Genomic DNA, 18252 nt, shown 5'->3' with positions numbered 1-18252 from the left:
TTAAGTGTAGCGCCCTTTGACTGGAAAATCCACAGTCGGCTTCTCCACTCCAAGCTGGGTTAATGGGATCTGGGGTGACAGACCTTCCTATAGAAGGTCAGATACAAGGGCCCCCCAAAAGTGACAGAGCTCAGGTTCCAAAATCCTGAGTACCTTGATAGACTCAAATAAATAATGGCACGGTTGTATTTTGTGGTGGGAGAACTTCAATCAAATGGCTTCTCAGACCTCTCCATATAGCACACATCCTCACAGAGACTCACAGCACACACCTGCCTGCCATTCTTGGCCAGACCGCTTAGTTAGGTTTAGGTGGGCTGCTCTGCCTTTTGTATTTAGAACCCAAATCAAAGGGAAAGTCTAGACTTTTGTATCCGTGGCATAGAACTTCAGGCCAGATCCAATCTCCAAGTTGCCCATTTCCGCTCCACTCTTACAGATGGGGAAACCGAGACCTGGAGATTTGCCAAAGGTAACACCCGCCTGCTAATTCAGAGGTGGCACAACCAGTGAACACAAGCCTCACGATGGACGCTGAGCTGTTCCAACACCCCTTGAGTCTGAAACACGAATTAAATTTACAGTGGAGGGATCCCGTGGGTCAGCTTAAGATTCCTCCACGGGACACGGATCCCAGATTCCCCTGTCGAAGAGAGAAGGGCAGTTTCGCTTTTGCCAGGGCTTCTGATGGGCCAGGAGCTCCTGGCTGGCCTAAGGTAGGGGCAGACCGCTTGAAGATACGCGTTCAGAAAGTGAACGGCGACCGCGGGAAAAAGAGCCCTTCTTCGGCGCCATGGGAGCCCTGGCATCCCTTGCAAAGAGTACACACTCTGCTTCTCCCATCCCACGCATTTCAAAAACATCCCCGTCGCTAGGCCCGCGCAAAGTTTTGCTCCAGAAAAAGCATCCGCCATTGCGTTTGTGAAGCATTTCCTAAAATAGCGAATCAACTCGAATTGGTTTAGGTTCTCAACAGTGCAAAAGTCTAATTAGAATAATTTCAGAAATCAAACTACAAGAGCTCAGCCTGGTTGGTTCTGCGCTGGTCCCTGATAAAGAGGTGTGTGAGCGTCAGTCGGCGCAGGATAAGAAAACTGCCGGCTGTGTCCCTCCATGTACAAAGGCTGAAAATGGCAAATAAACCTGTCCTTGTTCTAATCCCCAAGTCTTGCAAAAATCTTTCCCCAGCTGAGCCCTGGCTTCAACGATGAAGAGGTCCCTGACGCTCGGGCCTCATTTCATTGCCTATAGGACCCGGTCCCGCACAGCTTGGAATAGGACAAACAGGGTTCTCTTCCAGCCCTGGAGCCTGCTGCGTGTCCACCTCTTGACCTGGAACCAAAAAGAGAACGGCTTCCATACTACCATACGCGGGAGTCATACGTGGACACTACGTGGTTCCAGGAAAGCCACTGATTAGTTGCTAGCCTGTTCATTTACTCATTCTAGTGCTCCATGATACCCATCGTGCATCTAATGCGTACCAACACCGTGTTAAGGGTGAGGGCCACTCCTGGACATTTGGGCGCGGGGAAGGCTGCACAGGCTACTCACCCTGCGCTGGTCTCACTCAAAATCCAGTCTAAATGTCTAAAATAAAAAGTCCAATGCTTGGTGACAGTTTGGTGTTGTCTTGAGCGACAAAACTCCTTCCGAGGCAGAGCTAGAAAATGCGCCAGTTCCCCTTCCCACTCTCGTTGGGACTAGCAGTCCCGGAATCGTTGGGGGTCGGAGGGACCCCAGATGACCTCCCGGCTCAAGCGAACAGTTCGATTCCCCAGGATGTCAGGAGCTTATGCCAGCATGTACTCCCTCTCCCCGGCCTCCTCTCCCCCAGCTGCTGCTTCCGCTACCCTCACAGTCCTTGGGGAGGCAGCCGGGTAAGAACTGGGGTTAGGAAAGGTTGGACAGGGGAGTGCCCCGCGCGGAGACAGCCCTGTCGCCACCGCCCCGCATGTAGGGGGCGCTCCCCGGCTCACTTACCCTGGTTGCGAATAGCTGGCTGGCTCTCGAGGCAGCTGGGCAGGTAAGGCGCATTTGGGAACATCCTGGCCTGGCCCGAGGATGTCTGGCTGGGCGGAGGAGGACCGAACGGTCCGTAGCGACAGGCTCCAGCTGTGCCCGTGAACTGGCCGGAGAAGTGGACGGTGAAGGCGCTCAAGCACTGCTCCTCATGCGGCTCCGCGCCACCCCAGCTCGGCTCCTGTTTGATGAAGGAATGAGGCGGCGGCGGCGGCGGGGGTGGCGGTGGAGCCGGCGGCGGCGCAGGACCGGCCAACGAACCGTAAGCCGAGGCTCCCGGGGGCGCAAAGTCCAGCACGGGTGCCCACTGCGTAGCGCCGCTCACAGGCAGAGCGCAGCCGCCGCCGCCACCCAACGAGGGTACCGCCGGCAGCAGCGCGTTCAGGTCCCGCACGTCGGAGCCCATTTGCTGCAACTCAGTCCCGGACGCCTCGCGGCTCCTCCGGTCTTACAGACGCTCGCTGCTCGACTCCGCCGCGCCTCACTTGGTCCAGCTGCCACCCGGGCCCCGGATCCCCAGCTGCTCGGGCTGCTGAAAACACTCAGGCCCGGAGCGGGCTGTGTGCGAAGATGCCGGCTCCGGAGCACACGTGGACGCCGGCTTCTGCGGCAGGAGGAAGTCCAGGATCGCGGCGAGGAGGCGGCGGGGCCCCGGCTGCAGTCCCAGCTCTGGGTGGGTGGCTGGCTGGGTGAATGAGTGGGAGGGCGGGCGGGAAAGGGGGGAGCGGACGGGCGGTCGGGTTGCGGAGAACCCCCGGGTATGGGCGCTGCCTTGAACTCCCTACCCCAGCTGCCTGGATGCCCCCGCTTCCCAAAGCTCAAATAAGAGGGGCCGGAGGCGTGGGAGGAGGAGCCAGGAGTCTTCGCCGCTCCATTCACACTGCAGCCCAAGCTGGTCCAGGCAGCGCGCACCGCTCCTCCCGGGTACCCTCGCAGTGGGGTAGGGGGCGGGCCCGAAGGAGGGTCTCTCTCGGAGACACCCCTCTTTCTATCAGCCACGGCTCTTAGCTGGCCAGTGGGACGCAACCCTGCCCCCGCCTCCCCTTCTCGGCCATCGCGAGTGTGGGAGCCACTGGCAAGTCTCTCCAGGTGAGCAGTGAATGTCCCCTCTGCTTCCGTGTGTGATGGGGGTAGGGATAGGGTTGTTAATCTGAGAGGGCGGGTTGGAGGGAGGGGTTGGGGGGGGAACTCGACGAGGGCGGGGACTTCAGGAAAATGCAGAGAACTTTCCCGGACTCCAAAGAGGCGGATTCCCTTGCTTTGCGCGTGCGAGTCCCGCGTTTGTTCCCAGAGCCAGTGGGGTGGAGTGGTGGTCAAAATCTAGGGATCACTGGAGAGGGGTTCCCGGAATCCCCTTATTGTTCCAGAGGCCAGACTCAAGGTGAACTTGGGTGACTTGGAGGGACTGCATCAGTTGTGATAAATAGGGCGTATTTCGATCTTCTAGTAATTGGTTGCTTGGTGAGGTTACTGCCTACCTAAAATCGATAACAGCGGCACTTAATTTCCATTTCTAGTATGGAGCACCTAACTCTTCTACGATGAAGTGAGAAAACAGCAGCTAGTTTAGGAGGTAATAAAACTCAGGGAAGCGCCCAGAGCCTGCTTATATTCCTGCCGGAGAATCCTGGCGTCCAGTTTGGAGGGTGGGCAGGGTTTGGATACAAAGCCCTTGGGGGGAAATTGGCTCCTGGAGCCGCGCTCGTCGAGCTCCTCTTCCATCCACGGTTGGGAGTACCATTCTGATCGGGAGGCACGAGCCAGTTAGGCGGATGGAGGAGAGCTTCCAGAGGCCCAAGGTCCAGGGCTGTGTTTGTACCGTTGGGAGCTCCGAGCGCCTGGCATCGCCAAATCAGACACCTCCTTTCACCTAGTCACTCTTTGGAAGACTAGCGCCTCAGAGCAGGTGGTTGTTTTGTTTTGTTATTTTTTCCCCAGGATAGCATCTATCGGGAAACTGACTCTAGGCAAGGAGAAGCGCCGGGAACCCGAACTAGAGTGCGTTTCAGGGTGCATGTAAACGCCCAAGACAGCCAGGAGGCAGCGGCGACGGCGCAGCCTAGGACCGTCGCTAGCTCCCGGCAGGAAGCGGCCGGTTGCCGCCAGGCCTTTTACACCGGGCTGGCCCAGGATGGGGCCCGCAGCTTTCCAGCCAAGCCAGTGTGAAGCAACAGTCAAGGTAGTTGCAGTTTTACAAAGAAGTCAGCGTTTTAAAAGCTTTGACTCACTCTCCATTTCTTACGCTTTGGTTTTAGTTAATTCGCACTGAGTAAACAAGGCAGCGGTGAGTTCCCGCAGCTAACTCGAAAGTGTGTGCAGACTCAGGACAAGCTAAGCGCAATTCCCTCCTCTTGGGGTCGCTAGTCCTGGAGGCGCTAGAGATGGTAAGGACAAGGATCAGGAACAAGCACTCCCTTCTAACTCCCCAGTCCACCTTCGCCGTCGTGGACACCTCTCTGCGCTACTTAGTGCCTGACTTCGTTTCGTCTCCGCTCGGTTTTTTTTGTTTGTTTGTTTGGTTTTTTTTTTTTTTTTTGAAATGAAAAGGGTCTAGAGGACATCTCCTTCTCCCTTCTACATTCTCTGTGGGTCGGCCACTTCTCTCTCTCTCAGGCCCCATCTTTCAGTCTGCAGCGGGGCCCCTAGACTAGGCAGAGGGCGTGCACCTTTGGTCTTTTTGTTGGAGAAAATCCCCATGAGACAAAACTTCTCAGGCCAAGTTGCCCCTAGAACGGCTCAGACCCCTGTCGCAACCCCCCACTTTTATTTCTATTTCGAAGTCGTTTTTCCTTAACTAGGACTAACTCAAGCGCTACGAGGGAAGGCGAGCTCCTTCCTGAAAAGCCAGAGGGTTCGATTTCCAAATGGAAAGGTCGAGATTGTTTCTCTTTTATTCTTCTTTCCAAGTTTTTTTTTGGGGGGGGGTGTATTTGGAAGAAGATAGCTTAAATGAGAGCTTTTGTGGTTTTGAATTACAGACAAGGCAAAGGCGCTTAACTCTGCTTTTTCGTTAAAAAAAGAAAAAAGAAAGAAAAAAAAAAGTTTTTGCCCAGGTGGAGGGGGTGAGAGGAAAGGAGAGTCAAGCAAATTCTGGAGCGATCCCCATTTCAACTCTCGGGTGCTTCCTGGCTCGACCTCGTAGTCCGAAGAGGTGTTCCTTGCAACTCGCCGGGCCAAGAATTAAGTGCTTCTCCTCCCGAGCTGCCCGCAATCGGAGGGCCTCACCCTGGAGGAGGTCTCTGAACGCCCCTGCCCAGCCCCATGCCCTAGAGCCCAGGCGCCCCTGGGCCAGCGCTGGTGAACCGATGAACTACTGCGGCTGCGGGGAGCCCCACGCTCGTCACTTCTCCCTCCCCTGGTTCCAATTCTCTGCGGGAGTTCCGCGGTTGCCCAAACGGCGGTGCCCGCCACGCCGCCCTCCGCGCCCTAAGCTGGGCGGAGGGGCAGACAGCCTGGCTGGCAGGAAGGCAGACAGGTAGACGCTCTGCTGCACCTCCTGTAGGTCGAGGCCGCCCAAAGTTCCAGGGAAACGAAGGCTGCGGACACCTGGCTGCTCCCTTCTCTCACCCACCTTCCCACCGCCGTCAGCGCTGAAACCCCGTGGCGCAGAGGATCTTGCTTGCATCCCCGATTAGCAGAGAAAGAAATTCAGCTCCTGGTTCAACAGAGAAGGAAACTGAGGCCCAGACAGAGAGGAAAGGCAGCCGCAGCGTGCAGTGGTTAAGAGCAAGAGATTGGTAGCCAGAGACTGGAATATCAGCTCTACCAGGTGACCGACAGCTGTGCAACTCTAGACGATTTCCTCAACTAGCCTCTCTGAGCCTCAGTTTCCTAATTGGTCAAATGAGAATGCGATGCTGGCGCTTACCTCACGGGGTCATGAGGATTAGACTGGAGGATCGTAATGGCCTCTGCACACAATAAACATTACAGGTTTTTTTGCCACTATTGCTCACGGACTCTTAGCAAGTCGGTGGCAAAGCCAAGCGGAAACCCAGGTCTCTTAACGTCCAGCTGGGGGCTTCACCCGCCACAACCTCTCTAGAGCTAATGGAATGGAGAAGAGAGTGCGAGGGACAGAGACAGAGACAGACGCCGGAAGCCCGTGTGACTTGGGTACATGAGTAAAAGCGCATCCTGGCCTGAAAGGTGCTTAATTATTGCAAGATCAAAAAAATCGCGACTGAGTGGGAGGGGGCGGTGAAGACCTATAAACTCTTCTCTTTGACCCCGGCGCTGTCAACTGCAGCAGACCAAGCCCTGAGCTGGGCCCTGCAGCCGCGGCCTCAAGGGCCAGCGCGTACTCTCCAGCTTCGTTCTGGGAGTCACCCCGGGGCTGCCGACAACTGAATAAACACACCAAAGCGCTGCGATCTGTCAAGGGCTGGGGTCGCCTGCCCGCGCCGGGAGGAACACGGGCTCCTTTGGTGCCTGGCGCAGGGGCGGGCGCCCGGAGCTCCACGCGCAGCTCCAGCAGCCTGACCGCTGCCCTCTCCTCCCAGCGGACTTCAACTCTTAGGAGCCTGCCTATCCTATTCCCAGCCGCTGGGCAGGCGCGTAGGCGACTTTCCAATCCCGTTCCTGGCGGTAGAAATCCCACCTACACTTCTTTAAATTAAAATAATAATAATAATAACAATAATAATAACAACAACAACAGTACTAATAATAAAATAAGGGAGGGACTTTTGTTGTAGTCACCCCCCACCTCTCCACCCCGCTTCCTCGGTTAATTTGAAAGTTAACTCGATCGTTTGACCAATCCCCCATCAGCGTTTCAAACTCAATTCTCAGACCCTGTCTGGGGGCCCAGAACCGGCGCGCACTGCCAGGTGCTCAGTGCAAAATTCCGCCCCCTTCCCCAAGTTCGCTGTGCCTTGGAACCGCCAGGGTTACCCGTCTGTTCTGATGCCACCGCGAAATGGTCCCCGAGCTCCCAGAAAGTCCCCAATGAAAGGATTCCGCAGCGCTGCCTCTATTAGTATACCGTAAATCTTTTTAAATTCTGGAACTAATTATATAGAGGATATGTCTCAATTTGTTCTGCATTAATGCCACAGTGGGGATGGAGGCCGGGCCGTGGCCAGAGCAGATACGTAGGCCCATGAAATTGATGAACTGAGAGTTGCTTCCAGTCCTGAGCGCACCATCTGGAATTCCAGTCTGAGGTTACAATTAGAACTCCTGACCCCAGATTCAACTTTGCAAACAACAGGGGGAAAAAAATGGGAAAAAGAAAAAACCAGGAAGGAAAAAAAAAAAAACAACAAAAAACACCCAACTTGTTCTGCACCTGTAAAAAAAAAAAAAAAATCCCCACACAATCTTAAAATCTTTCCATCTTAGAAAGCTCTTTCCAAGTATTTCTTTTGTTTGTTTTTAAACCTATAAACGATAATGGAACATATTTTGTAGACTGGATTTTATCTTTTTCCCTTTCCCCCTCCCGACTGCACTCGGTTTAATAGTTGTCAGTTTTTTCCTCAGTGTTGGATTTAATTATGTAGGACCAAAATATTCCTCAGTAAATTAGCTTGCTAAATATTGTCACTTCTGTGATTCCGCCTTTGAGAAACAGCTTAATTACAGAAATCTATCTGGATCTAGGAACTTTTCGTGACTGTTGCTCCAGCTTCACTGTAATCAGAGATTTTATTTGTTGTAATTTTATTTGTGTTTTAAGTTGGTTCATTCGATTTTTTCCTTCTTTAGTAACACACTGCTTTATTTTCCTCTCACTTTGACCCCCTGAAGAAAACGGAGGATCCAGCAGTACTGAGGAATCTGTTAAATTTATTAGCATAAATGCTGAGACAAAATGAGATATAAATCATTAAGATGTATTAAGCTATAAAGTATCCCAATGAAGTCAGTCCCTTGCCAGGGTCCTGGTGTGTAAAGGTTCATATAAAACAAGGTATCAGTATTATCTTTCAAACTGAATATATGTTGTAAAAATATCTAAATGTTAAGTTAGGAATATGGGGGTGGTAGCAGGGCAGGAAGAGGTTATTCTTTAGAGCAGCCTGCTAGCATTGTGGTGCCCAAAATGTATGACAGAAAGGAAAAATCTCAGCAGTTTGCATTTTGAATATTTAGTAGATAACTTTTTAAAAGAAAGGTATGCAGCATATACTTGATGGGAAGCAAAGGAATAAGGAAAGGGGATGAGTTGAGAGCAAACGGCATTGCTTTCTAGAGAATACTTTTTTTTTTTCCAAAGGTCAATTTAGCTTCAAAAAAATCTACTCTGAAAAGGCACTGGCTCCTCATACAGATAACGGATGAGCCATTAGTGAAGAGCCACCTGGGCCTTCGTCTGCAAACCCGGATACGGATATGCAGCTGGTCGGCAGGAGAAGGATGTGTATTCACAAGAGGTGGACTGGGAGAAAAGGGATGGAGTGAGGAAGGGGAGTTGCCAGAATTTTTAGCAGAGGTTTACCAAGACAAAAATCAGACAATGTTTAAGGAGCAAGAGCTCGCAAAGATCATAATCACAGCTCTCTGTAAATCTTGGCAAATCAGGCCATTCTTTGCTTTTTAGAAATGATTGTGCTGAAGCTTTATTTTTCCTTATATATATGTATGTGTGTGTATATATATAAATATAAATATAAATATAAATATAAATATATGTGTGTGTGTGTGTGTGTGTGTGTGTGTATATATATATATATATATATATATATATATTAAAGAGTCTACCAGAGAAGGGGAATAGTCCCCCTTTATTTTCAGCAGTGGCGTCCTCAACCTTTTCATGCCATCAATTCATTCTGCATGCAGCCACTATGTATTGGTTCTTCCTATGTGCCATGCATTGTGGCAGAGACTGGGAATATAGCAACAACAGGACAGGTTCCGCCTTACTCTCATAGAGCTTACATTTCAGTAGGAATAACAAATTATAAGCAAACAGGTCAGATATTTTCCGATAGTGATAACTGCTGTAAAGGAACAAGGAGGTCTGCTAGACTGGAGAATGACTTATGGTGAGATGGGAATGGGAGGAACATACAGCCCTCACTTCTTACCATCTTCTATCCACGCTGCCACATTTTAATGTGTTCAGTAAGTAACTCATGCTACTGTCCAGACTGAGGACGGGTTTGAAGCATTTGGAATGCCTACCTAGTCTGGATAAATCTCTGCTCACAAGGCAGCTGGACTTTATGGAATCAGGAGGACAGATGTTTAGATAGAGCCAGGTTAATACAGCCACCACCAGCTGAGTGACTGTGAAAGTTACTTAACCTCTGAAAAACTCCAGCAACAATACTTATTCAAGCTGTGAGAACTAGATGAGGTAAAGCATATAAATTCCTTAGACCACCGAAAGCACTCAATGCATGGTGGCTCTTATCTATATTGACATAGATCCTGTTTTTCTTTGCTAATCAATCGGTGAGTTCTAGACTTGGTATCGATATTGGTGTGAGCTAAGGTAGCAATCTGCACTGATCTTGGATCAGGGAGAAGGGCAGGATGAAAAGCCCTTTGCCAAAGAGTCTGACCTCAAGCAAGGTTATTGCCACCTTGAAGTAAATCAAAATCATTTTTCCTGCACCCAGGCCCTGAAACAGGAAATGCATGGGTTTTGCTTCAAATCAAGCTTAGATTCTTACTTTTTAGTACAGAAGGCTATAAGTTAACTTCAGCTTGAAAAATTTAGCATTGCATTGTTCCTCACGGTCGCATTTCAGGTGTGCAGCCTGGTCCAGAATAAAGATCCCTGTACTAGGTATAAAAATGCCTGGCCTCAAATCTTGTCTCTACCGATAATCATGGCCTTGGGGAAATAACATAAGCTTTCCATTTTTCAGTATCCTTACCTGTAAAACAAAGATGATAGTAAAAGCGAAATAAAGCATACAGCATGATTTGAAAACTGTGAAGGTCCAGGCAATGCAGAGAACCATCCAGATGATATGTAACATACATGAGAACTAACCGTGGGAAGGAATGCTACTGGCAGTGCTAGGGTACATTACTTGCTGTCATGCATCTTCATTTGTAAAGTGGGCATGGTACCTTTCTCATAGGACTGTTGTGAGAATTGAATGAGATACATGTAAACTTTTGGAACAATATTTGACATAGTGTATATGCTACCTGGGTGTTGCTGTTACTGTTATCGTGACCCTTCTCTGGCCATCTTCCTGGGCCCACAGCTGAGCCTTATGCTTCACACATAGTTTTTTACTCTGGAAGTACAGAATAGTACCAAGAGCACAGCTTACGATCAGAAAGTTAGGGTGTAAGTCTTCCTCTGCTACTTATTTTATGTGTGAATTTGGGTGACTTCTGTATTTTCTCTGAGCCTTAATTTTCATAACTGTAAAATGGAGCTAATAATACCGTCATTTCAATTAGTTATTTTGAGAACAAATTAACACAACACATATAAAGTGCCTGCATGGTGCCTGGATGTAGTTAAAAATCAAGAAATGGTAATTATTAAAACTTCAGTTTGTCTAATAAGAGAATGTAAACTGAATTCCAGAAAATACAGATCAACCATCAAGAACTCAAATGTGAGCATGCGCAAAAACAAATTCCCATCTCTTTTTAAACTCACCTGTACCGCTTTCATATATGAAAGACTTTGTAATCAAAGCATTGACAATGAGTTTCCTTTTTGACTATGAGTCCTTTAGATTAAAAGTTAGAATCCCGTTTATTTTCCCTTATTTTCTTTGCAAAATATCTAGCGTCTATCAAGGACTTTGGTAATTCCATGTTTTTCAAAGTAAGCAGGAAGCTGTTTTCAGCCAACAGAGAGAAAAAGCAGTTCGACTCTCTTCCTGGAGTTGCCACATAGCATTTATTAATAGCTTTGTAAACAGGCTTGAACATAGTATCAGCTAGCTACTCAAGATATTACAAAAGTTTATGAGAAGTTGCTTAGGAAAAACAAGATAGAGCCATTAGAAATCTGATACTGGTCAATAGTACATTTATTCTAAGTCTCCATAAATCACAAACAAATGAAACTTCTATTGTGATCACTGTTCCAGATCTAAAGAATCCCCCACCCCTTTGGTAGAAATTAAATACATTTACGAAAGCCCAAGAATTTTTTTTCTTTACCAATACAGAGGCTAATTACAAAATCTCCCAAGAGATAATAAATATTAAACTAATCAACAAATGTGACACATGATAAAAAAGAAACACATAACTTAACTTTGATTCTCTATTTAGGGCTCATGTTTATCTTTAATTATCTCCAACCTGGGAATGGAATAACTGTTGTTATCTGTTAGCATTTATTTCTAGAGTGACACCATATTTTGATTTTACCCAGGACAGTCTCAGTTCAAGCTCTTGTCCTAGCTTAATTATTAACTGCTCTCCTTTTACTCTCAAAAGTATTCTGGTTTTGACGGTAAATGATAAGGATTCCACTTGCTTAAAACTTTATTTTCTAAAAAAGACAGATTTAAGAAAGCCATTAGAGCAAAGGTAAAAGGCAAGAGTCTGAGGCTAGTGAAAAGAAGAAACGATTGGAGATTGGGCTAGTGTTAGAAATCAAAGGATGAGATAGTTTTGTAATTGAGCATAAAACTTAGTTCTGAGCTTCCTTACAGCCAAGTCAAAAAGGGAAAATAATAGTCCCCCTTTATTTTCAGCAGTGGCGTCCTCAACCTTTTCATGCCATCAATTCATTCTGCATGCAGCCACTATGTATTGGTTCTTCCTATGTGCCATGCATTGTGGCAGAGACTGGGAATATAGCAACAACAGGACAGGTTCCGCCTTACTCTCATAGAGCTTACATTTCAGTAGGAATAACAAATTATAAGCAAACAGGTCAGATATTTTCCGATAGTGATAACTGCTGTAAAGGAACAAGGAGGTCTGCTAGACTGGAGAATGACTTATGGTGAGATGGGAATGGGAGGAACATACAGCCCTCACTTCTTACCATCTTCTATCCACGCTGCCACATTTTAATGTGTTCAGTAAGTAACTCATGCTACTGTCCAGACTGAGGACGGGTTTGAAGCATTTGGAATGCCTACCTAGTCTGGATAAATCTCTGCTCACAAGGCAGCTGGACTTTATGGAATCAGGAGGACAGATGTTTAGATAGAGCCAGGTTAATACAGCCACCACCAGCTGAGTGACTGTGAAAGTTACTTAACCTCTGAAAAACTCCAGCAACAATACTTATTCAAGCTGTGAGAACTAGATGAGGTAAAGCATATAAATTCCTTAGACCACCGAAAGCACTCAATGCATGGTGGCTCTTATCTATATTGACATAGATCCTGTTTTTCTTTGCTAATCAATCGGAGAGTTCTAGACTTGGTATCGATATTGGTGTGAGCTAAGGTAGCAATCTGCACTGATCTTGGATCAGGGAGAAGGGCAGGATGAAAAGCCCTTTGCCAAAGAGTCTGACCTCAAGCAAGGTTATTGCCACCTTGAAGTAAATCAAAATCATTTTTCCTGCACCCAGGCCCTGAAACAGGAAATGCATGGGTTTTGCTTCAAATCAAGCTTAGATTCTTACTTTTTAGTACAGAAGGCTATAAGTTAACTTCAGCTTGAAAAATTTAGCATTGCATTGTTCCTCACGGTCACATTTCAGGTGTGCAGCCTGGTCCAGAATAAAGACCCCTGGACTAGGTATAAAAATGCCTGGCCTCAAATCTAGTCTCTACCGATAATCATGGCCTTGGGGAAATAACATAAGCTCTCCATTTTTCAGTATCCTTACCTGTAAAACAAAGATGATAGTAAAAGCAAAATAAAGCATACAGCATGATTTGAAAACTGTGAAGGTCCAGGCAATGCAGAGAACCATCCAGATGATATGTAACATACATGAGAACTAACCGTGGGAAGGAATGCTACTGGCAGTGCTAGGGTACATTACTTGCTGTCATGCATCTTCATTTGTAAAGTGGGCATGGTACCTTTCTCATAGGACTGTTGTGAGAATTGAATGAGATACATGTAAACTTTTGGAACAATATTTGACATAGAGTATATGCTACCTGGGTGTTGCTGTTACTGTTATCGTGACCCTTCTCTGGCCATCTTCCTGGGCCCACAGCTGAGCCTTATGCTTCACACATAGTTTTTTACTCTGGAAGTACAGAATAGTACCAAGAGCACAGCTTACGATCAGAAAGTTAGGGTGTAAGTCTTCCTCTGCTACTTATTTTATGTGTGAATTTGGGTGACTTCTGTATTTTCTCTGAGCCTTAATTTTCATAACTGTAAAATGGAGCTAATAATACCATCATTTCAATTAGTTATTTTGAGAACAAATTAACACAACACATATAAAGTGCCTGCATGGTGCCTGGATGTAGTTAAAAATCAAGAAATGGTAATTATTAAAATTTCAGTTTGTCTAATAAGAGAATGTAAACTGAATTCCAGAAAATACAGATCAACCATCAAGAACTCAAATGTGAGCATGCGCAAAAACAAATTCCCATCTCTTTTTAAACTCACCTGTACCACTTTCATATATGAAAGACTTTGTAATCAAAGCATTGACAATGAGTTTCCTTTTTGACTATGAGTCCTTTAGATTAAAAGTTAGAATCCCGTTTATTTTCCCTCATTTTCTTTGCAAAATATCTAGCGTCTATCAAGGACTTTGGTAATTCCATGTTTTTCAAAGTAAGCAGGAAGCTGTTTTCAGCCAACAGAGAGAAAAAGCAGTTCGACTCTCTTCCTGGAGTTGCCACATAGCATTTATTAATAGCTTTGTAAACAGGCTTGAACATAGTATCAGCTAGCTACTCAAGATATTACAAAAGTTTATGAGAAGTTGCTTAGGAAAAACAAGATAGAGCCATTAGAAATCTGATACTGGTCAATAGTACATTTATTCTAAGTCTCCATAAATCACAAACAAATGAAACTTCTATTGTGATCACTGTTCCAGATCTAAAGAATCCCCCACCCCTTTGGTAGAAATTAAATACATTTACGAAAGCCCAAGAATTTTTTTTCTTTACCAATACAGAGGCTAATTACAAAATTTCCCAAGAGATAATAAATATTAAACTAATCAACAGATGTGACACATGATAAAAAAGAAACACATAACTTAACTTTGATTCTCTATTTAGGGCTCATGTTTATCTTTAATTATCTCCAACCTGGGAATGGAATAACTGTTGTTATCTGTTAGCATTTATTTCTAGAGTGACACCATATTTTGATTTTACCCAGGACAGTCTCAGTTCAAGCTCTTGTCCTAGCTTAATTATTAACTGCTCTCCTTTTACTCTCAAAAGTATTCTGGTTTTGACGGTAAATGATAAGGATTCCACTTGCTTAAAACTTTATTTTCTAAAAAAAGACAGATTTAAGAAAGCCATTAGAGCAAAGGTAAAAGGCAAGAGTCTGAGGCTAGTGAAAAGAAGAAACGATTGGAGATTGGGCTAGTATTAGAAATCAAAGGATGAGATAGTTTTGTAATTGAGCATAAAACTTAGTTCTGAGCTTCCTTACAGCCAAGTCAAAAAGGGAAAATAACACTATATGTCTTTCATTATGCAATAGAAGGAAGAAACCTAGTTTTTCAGAAGAGAATCTTTTCTAGTACTAAACTCTAAAAGGACCTTATCTCACTGGCCTTTATATAGGATCATCAGATGGTGCAGTCACTTCAATAATAATGTTTCAAAAGATGCAGAGACATTCTCTGACTAGCGGTTTCTCATTTCAGCCCAATGGTATAACATTTAAACTATAGTTCTGTTAAAATATTTTCTAAGAGGAGAGAGGCAATAATATAGTTCCTTTTTATAGTTTTCTGAGGATCTGACCTGATTCAAATTAACCTAATCTGTTAATTTTCAAAAACTTTCAACTGATAATTTAAAAAAACTGTTTATTCATTAATCATCAAATAACTTTGAACATGAACCAGAACCTGACCCTTGTTCTCCAGAATCTGTGATCTGATTTGGTGAGAGCCTTAAGTCAGTGGTTCTTAACTGAAGTGATTTTGCACCCCCGCTCCACACACACACATGACCCAAGGGAAATCTGAAAATGTCTAGAGACATTTGTGATTGTCACAACTCGGTGAGGTAGGAAGGTGGATGCTACTGGCATCCAGTGGGTAGAGGCCAGGAATGCTGCTAAACAATTTTTAATGCGCAGGGCATTCCCCCCACACCAAAGAATTATCCAGCCTAAAATGCCAATAGCACCGAGGTTGAGAAACCCTGTCCTAGGGTAATGTCAGCAGAAGAAGAGATCATTTCTAGCTGGGGAAAAAAGAAAAGTGTCATGGAGGAGGGGGCCTCTTCCTAGGCTCAAAAAAAAAAAAAGTGAGACTAGAAGAAGGCAGGCGAGAGGAGGCAAGGCATGTTGTAAGGCACGCTGTCTATAAGGGAATTGTAGGTAAACTAACTTACCTAGAAAAGAAGGGGAATCTATATGGAGCAACGAGAGAGAAAGCCAGACTGTACGTGCAAATTTAGGGCAGTTTCTGTTCTGATTTTATGCTCCGAGATTCTTAAATATTGCTTTTTTTTTTTTTTTTAAACCACACAAATCAAAGCAGCATAAACTTTTATGTTCGCAAAGATCATCTTTTGAATACTGGCTCGTGGTGTATATATGGACAGGCACATAGTTTGCTTCCTCTCCCCCACATCATTTTTCACCACTCACATAGCAGAGATTCCTTGGAACTCAGTTTTATACCACATTAAATTTAAAAAATGGGTGCCTACATAAAAATACAACCCATCAAGGCACAGAAAATTCTGAACCACTGCTGTAATTAATAGAACATTGTAAGAATCACCATTAAGAAATATTATTCTGACCTAGTTCACCATGTCATGCTGCAGATTGTCCTTTCTGTGAATCATGGAATGCTTTGTGAGAAAAGACTACAAAGCTGGGTCCCTCGACATTAGCCATCTCACCCCTCAAAGTTCAACCAGGAGTGGGACAAACCCCTCACCATGTTGACATGTTTACTTCTGGCATAGGAAAATACTGCTGCTGTCTAGTTTGGTTTTTCAGTCTGTTCGCACTCCACTCCATTGCCTGGAGACATATATTTTTTTCTGTCCTTTGATGATTCACAAATAAATTAGCACGATTCACTAAGGTCTGCCAACATATATGTGTTACTGGAGAAATCTGAGATGTTGAAAAATGATGGTAATTTATGGTATCCCAATACTTTCTTCTTAAGGACCAAATAAATAGCATCAGCTAGTTTATATACCTGACATATTTATTGCAGCATTCCCGCTGAGTACTTCCCATTGTCATGTGTTCTCACACATTGTTTTCACAAATTGTGTTCTGAAAGAAGTGGAGGGAAATGCAGGCCAGAGAAACAAGATGTTATCTTTTGGAAAGGATGAGGCCACTCTAATGGAAGAGGATAATCCATTCAGAGGTTTGGAAAGCCAATGTCCTCCTGTGGGTGTGATAAATCCACAGGATCTGAATCCAGGATTTTGCACTGGAACTTTGGAATCAGCAGGAACAATTTGTTTGTGTTCCAAATAACCACAGTGTATCATTATTATTATTGGATAAGAATGAACATCTGTTAGGTCCGTTTTGCCCTCTTAAGGCAACTGGATTCACCAAGCATAGTTCTAATTATATCTATCACAAATGGATCTAAGATGGGTAGATAGTGCCAAAGCTGCTCCTTGATCATTTCTGTGTTTGAAAACCAGATTTAAAAAAAGAAACAAACATCCACCTACTCATCTCAGATGGGTCACATGAATGGAGAGCTCCAGAGAGAATGCAGTTCCTTTCTGAATTCCATCAACAGAACCATTTCAAAAGATGAGAATATTTGAGACAGCTGGCTTTCTTCATTTTTAAAGAAATGTTATACATGTATTAAGTAGTCATTTGGGGCAAGAGGAGTCTAAATATTACTTACCAAGAAGTTCTTCATCATCTTTTTCTAACTCAGTATGGTACCTTCCCAGGTATCACTTAGTTTTCATGGGATACATAAGATTTTTTTTTCTCCAAGTCGAATCAGCAGTTTGCAGCAGGTTACAGCTGCATCTAGTCCTACCCCTCATTTTTCAGATAAGATAGTACATAAGTTGCCCATGATTACACACCTAGTTAGTGCAGAGTTTTCCCTAGGGCCAGGCCTGGGGCAGGTGAGACCCATCTTTCTGTAACAGCATTCATTTATTTGCGCTCACCCAGTACCTTCTACAGGTCCAATAACCAAATTGGACCAAATAGTCCTTGCTCTCAACTTGCTCACAGTCTGGCTATGCTCTAGGACTTGGTCGCAATCAAACCAGGATGTGGAAGTTCTGCTATAAAATTATCCTTGTAACAACCCTCACTTACACCAGGTTCAAGAATTCTCTTTAGCTCATCTTAGTGGTAATCAGAGAAACCGAAGGCATTAAGTTTTACAGAGAATGCCTCTGGTGAGCCTACAAATAATTAGCTAATCACAATATTGTTAAAATTAGGAAAGCATCGTTGTATGTTACAGAGGCCCCAACATGTAAAGATACAGAGCATGTTGACAACATCTTTTTGCTGGAATTAGTCCATGTTACCTCAGTAAAGGTTTAACAACAAGGAGACCCCAAAGGGGAGCTCTTCTGGTTTGGAACTGAACTGAAGCCACTGGCTGATCAAACCCAAAGCACAAGAAGCCTTTAGAGCTGCATTTTGTAGCATAATCAAAGGAAGATAACCAGAAAGCCACAAGGAAACCATTAATCCTCTCCACCCTGTATTTTTGTTGTCTATTTGATGCTGATGAAATCCTGACATTAGGACAAGGTTGGGGGTGGGTATGATGGTGGTGGCAGTGAGGTTGAGTGTTACACAATGTGCAAATATCACAGACATTCACCAGACAAGTTCCAAGACATAAAACAAAGTAAAACAAAAACGATTTTCTCCCAGCTTGACTCCCAAAGGACTTGAAAAGCACTTCAAATGTGTCCAGTAAGACATTAAATATAATCATCCTGGAGAGTAATCACTCCCTTGGTTGTTTTAATGTATTTTTGTCTACAAACAGGCGAAGTTCTCTAAACTGCTAGGTTGGCTTATCTTGAAAGGTCCCCACAACAAAAGTACTTTGGGTGACCCAGGATACCTGGCAGCAGTAACCAAGGATGTGGATGAGGCTGAGAAATATAAAAACAGATGATGCACTTTTTGATGTCAGACCTAAAATATTGTATAATTAAAACAGAATAAAACGATGAAGCTTAGAAA

At 45.0% G+C, this 18252-nt stretch overlaps 1 protein-coding gene across 1 annotated transcript in view; it reads right to left on the bottom strand.

Moving 5' to 3' along the window:
- WT1 (Wilms tumor 1) overlaps positions 1–2814 on the bottom strand; it is a 51275-nt gene extending 48461 nt beyond the window's left edge. Inside the window, exon 1 of the mRNA XM_011362532.2 lies at positions 1984–2814. Within this exon, the coding sequence (XP_011360834.1) occupies positions 1984–2428 (445 nt within the window). The 5' untranslated portion in view covers positions 2429–2814. The remainder of the gene's footprint in view (positions 1–1983) is intronic.
- Between the last annotated feature and the right edge of the window lie 15438 nt (positions 2815–18252).

This window comes from Pteropus vampyrus, unplaced genomic scaffold (genome assembly GCF_000151845.1).
Source record: "Pteropus vampyrus isolate Shadow unplaced genomic scaffold, Pvam_2.0 Scaffold76, whole genome shotgun sequence".
NCBI classification, from domain to species: Eukaryota; Metazoa; Chordata; class Mammalia; order Chiroptera; family Pteropodidae; genus Pteropus; species Pteropus vampyrus.
This window is presented reverse-complemented; position numbering and strand designations above follow the sequence as displayed.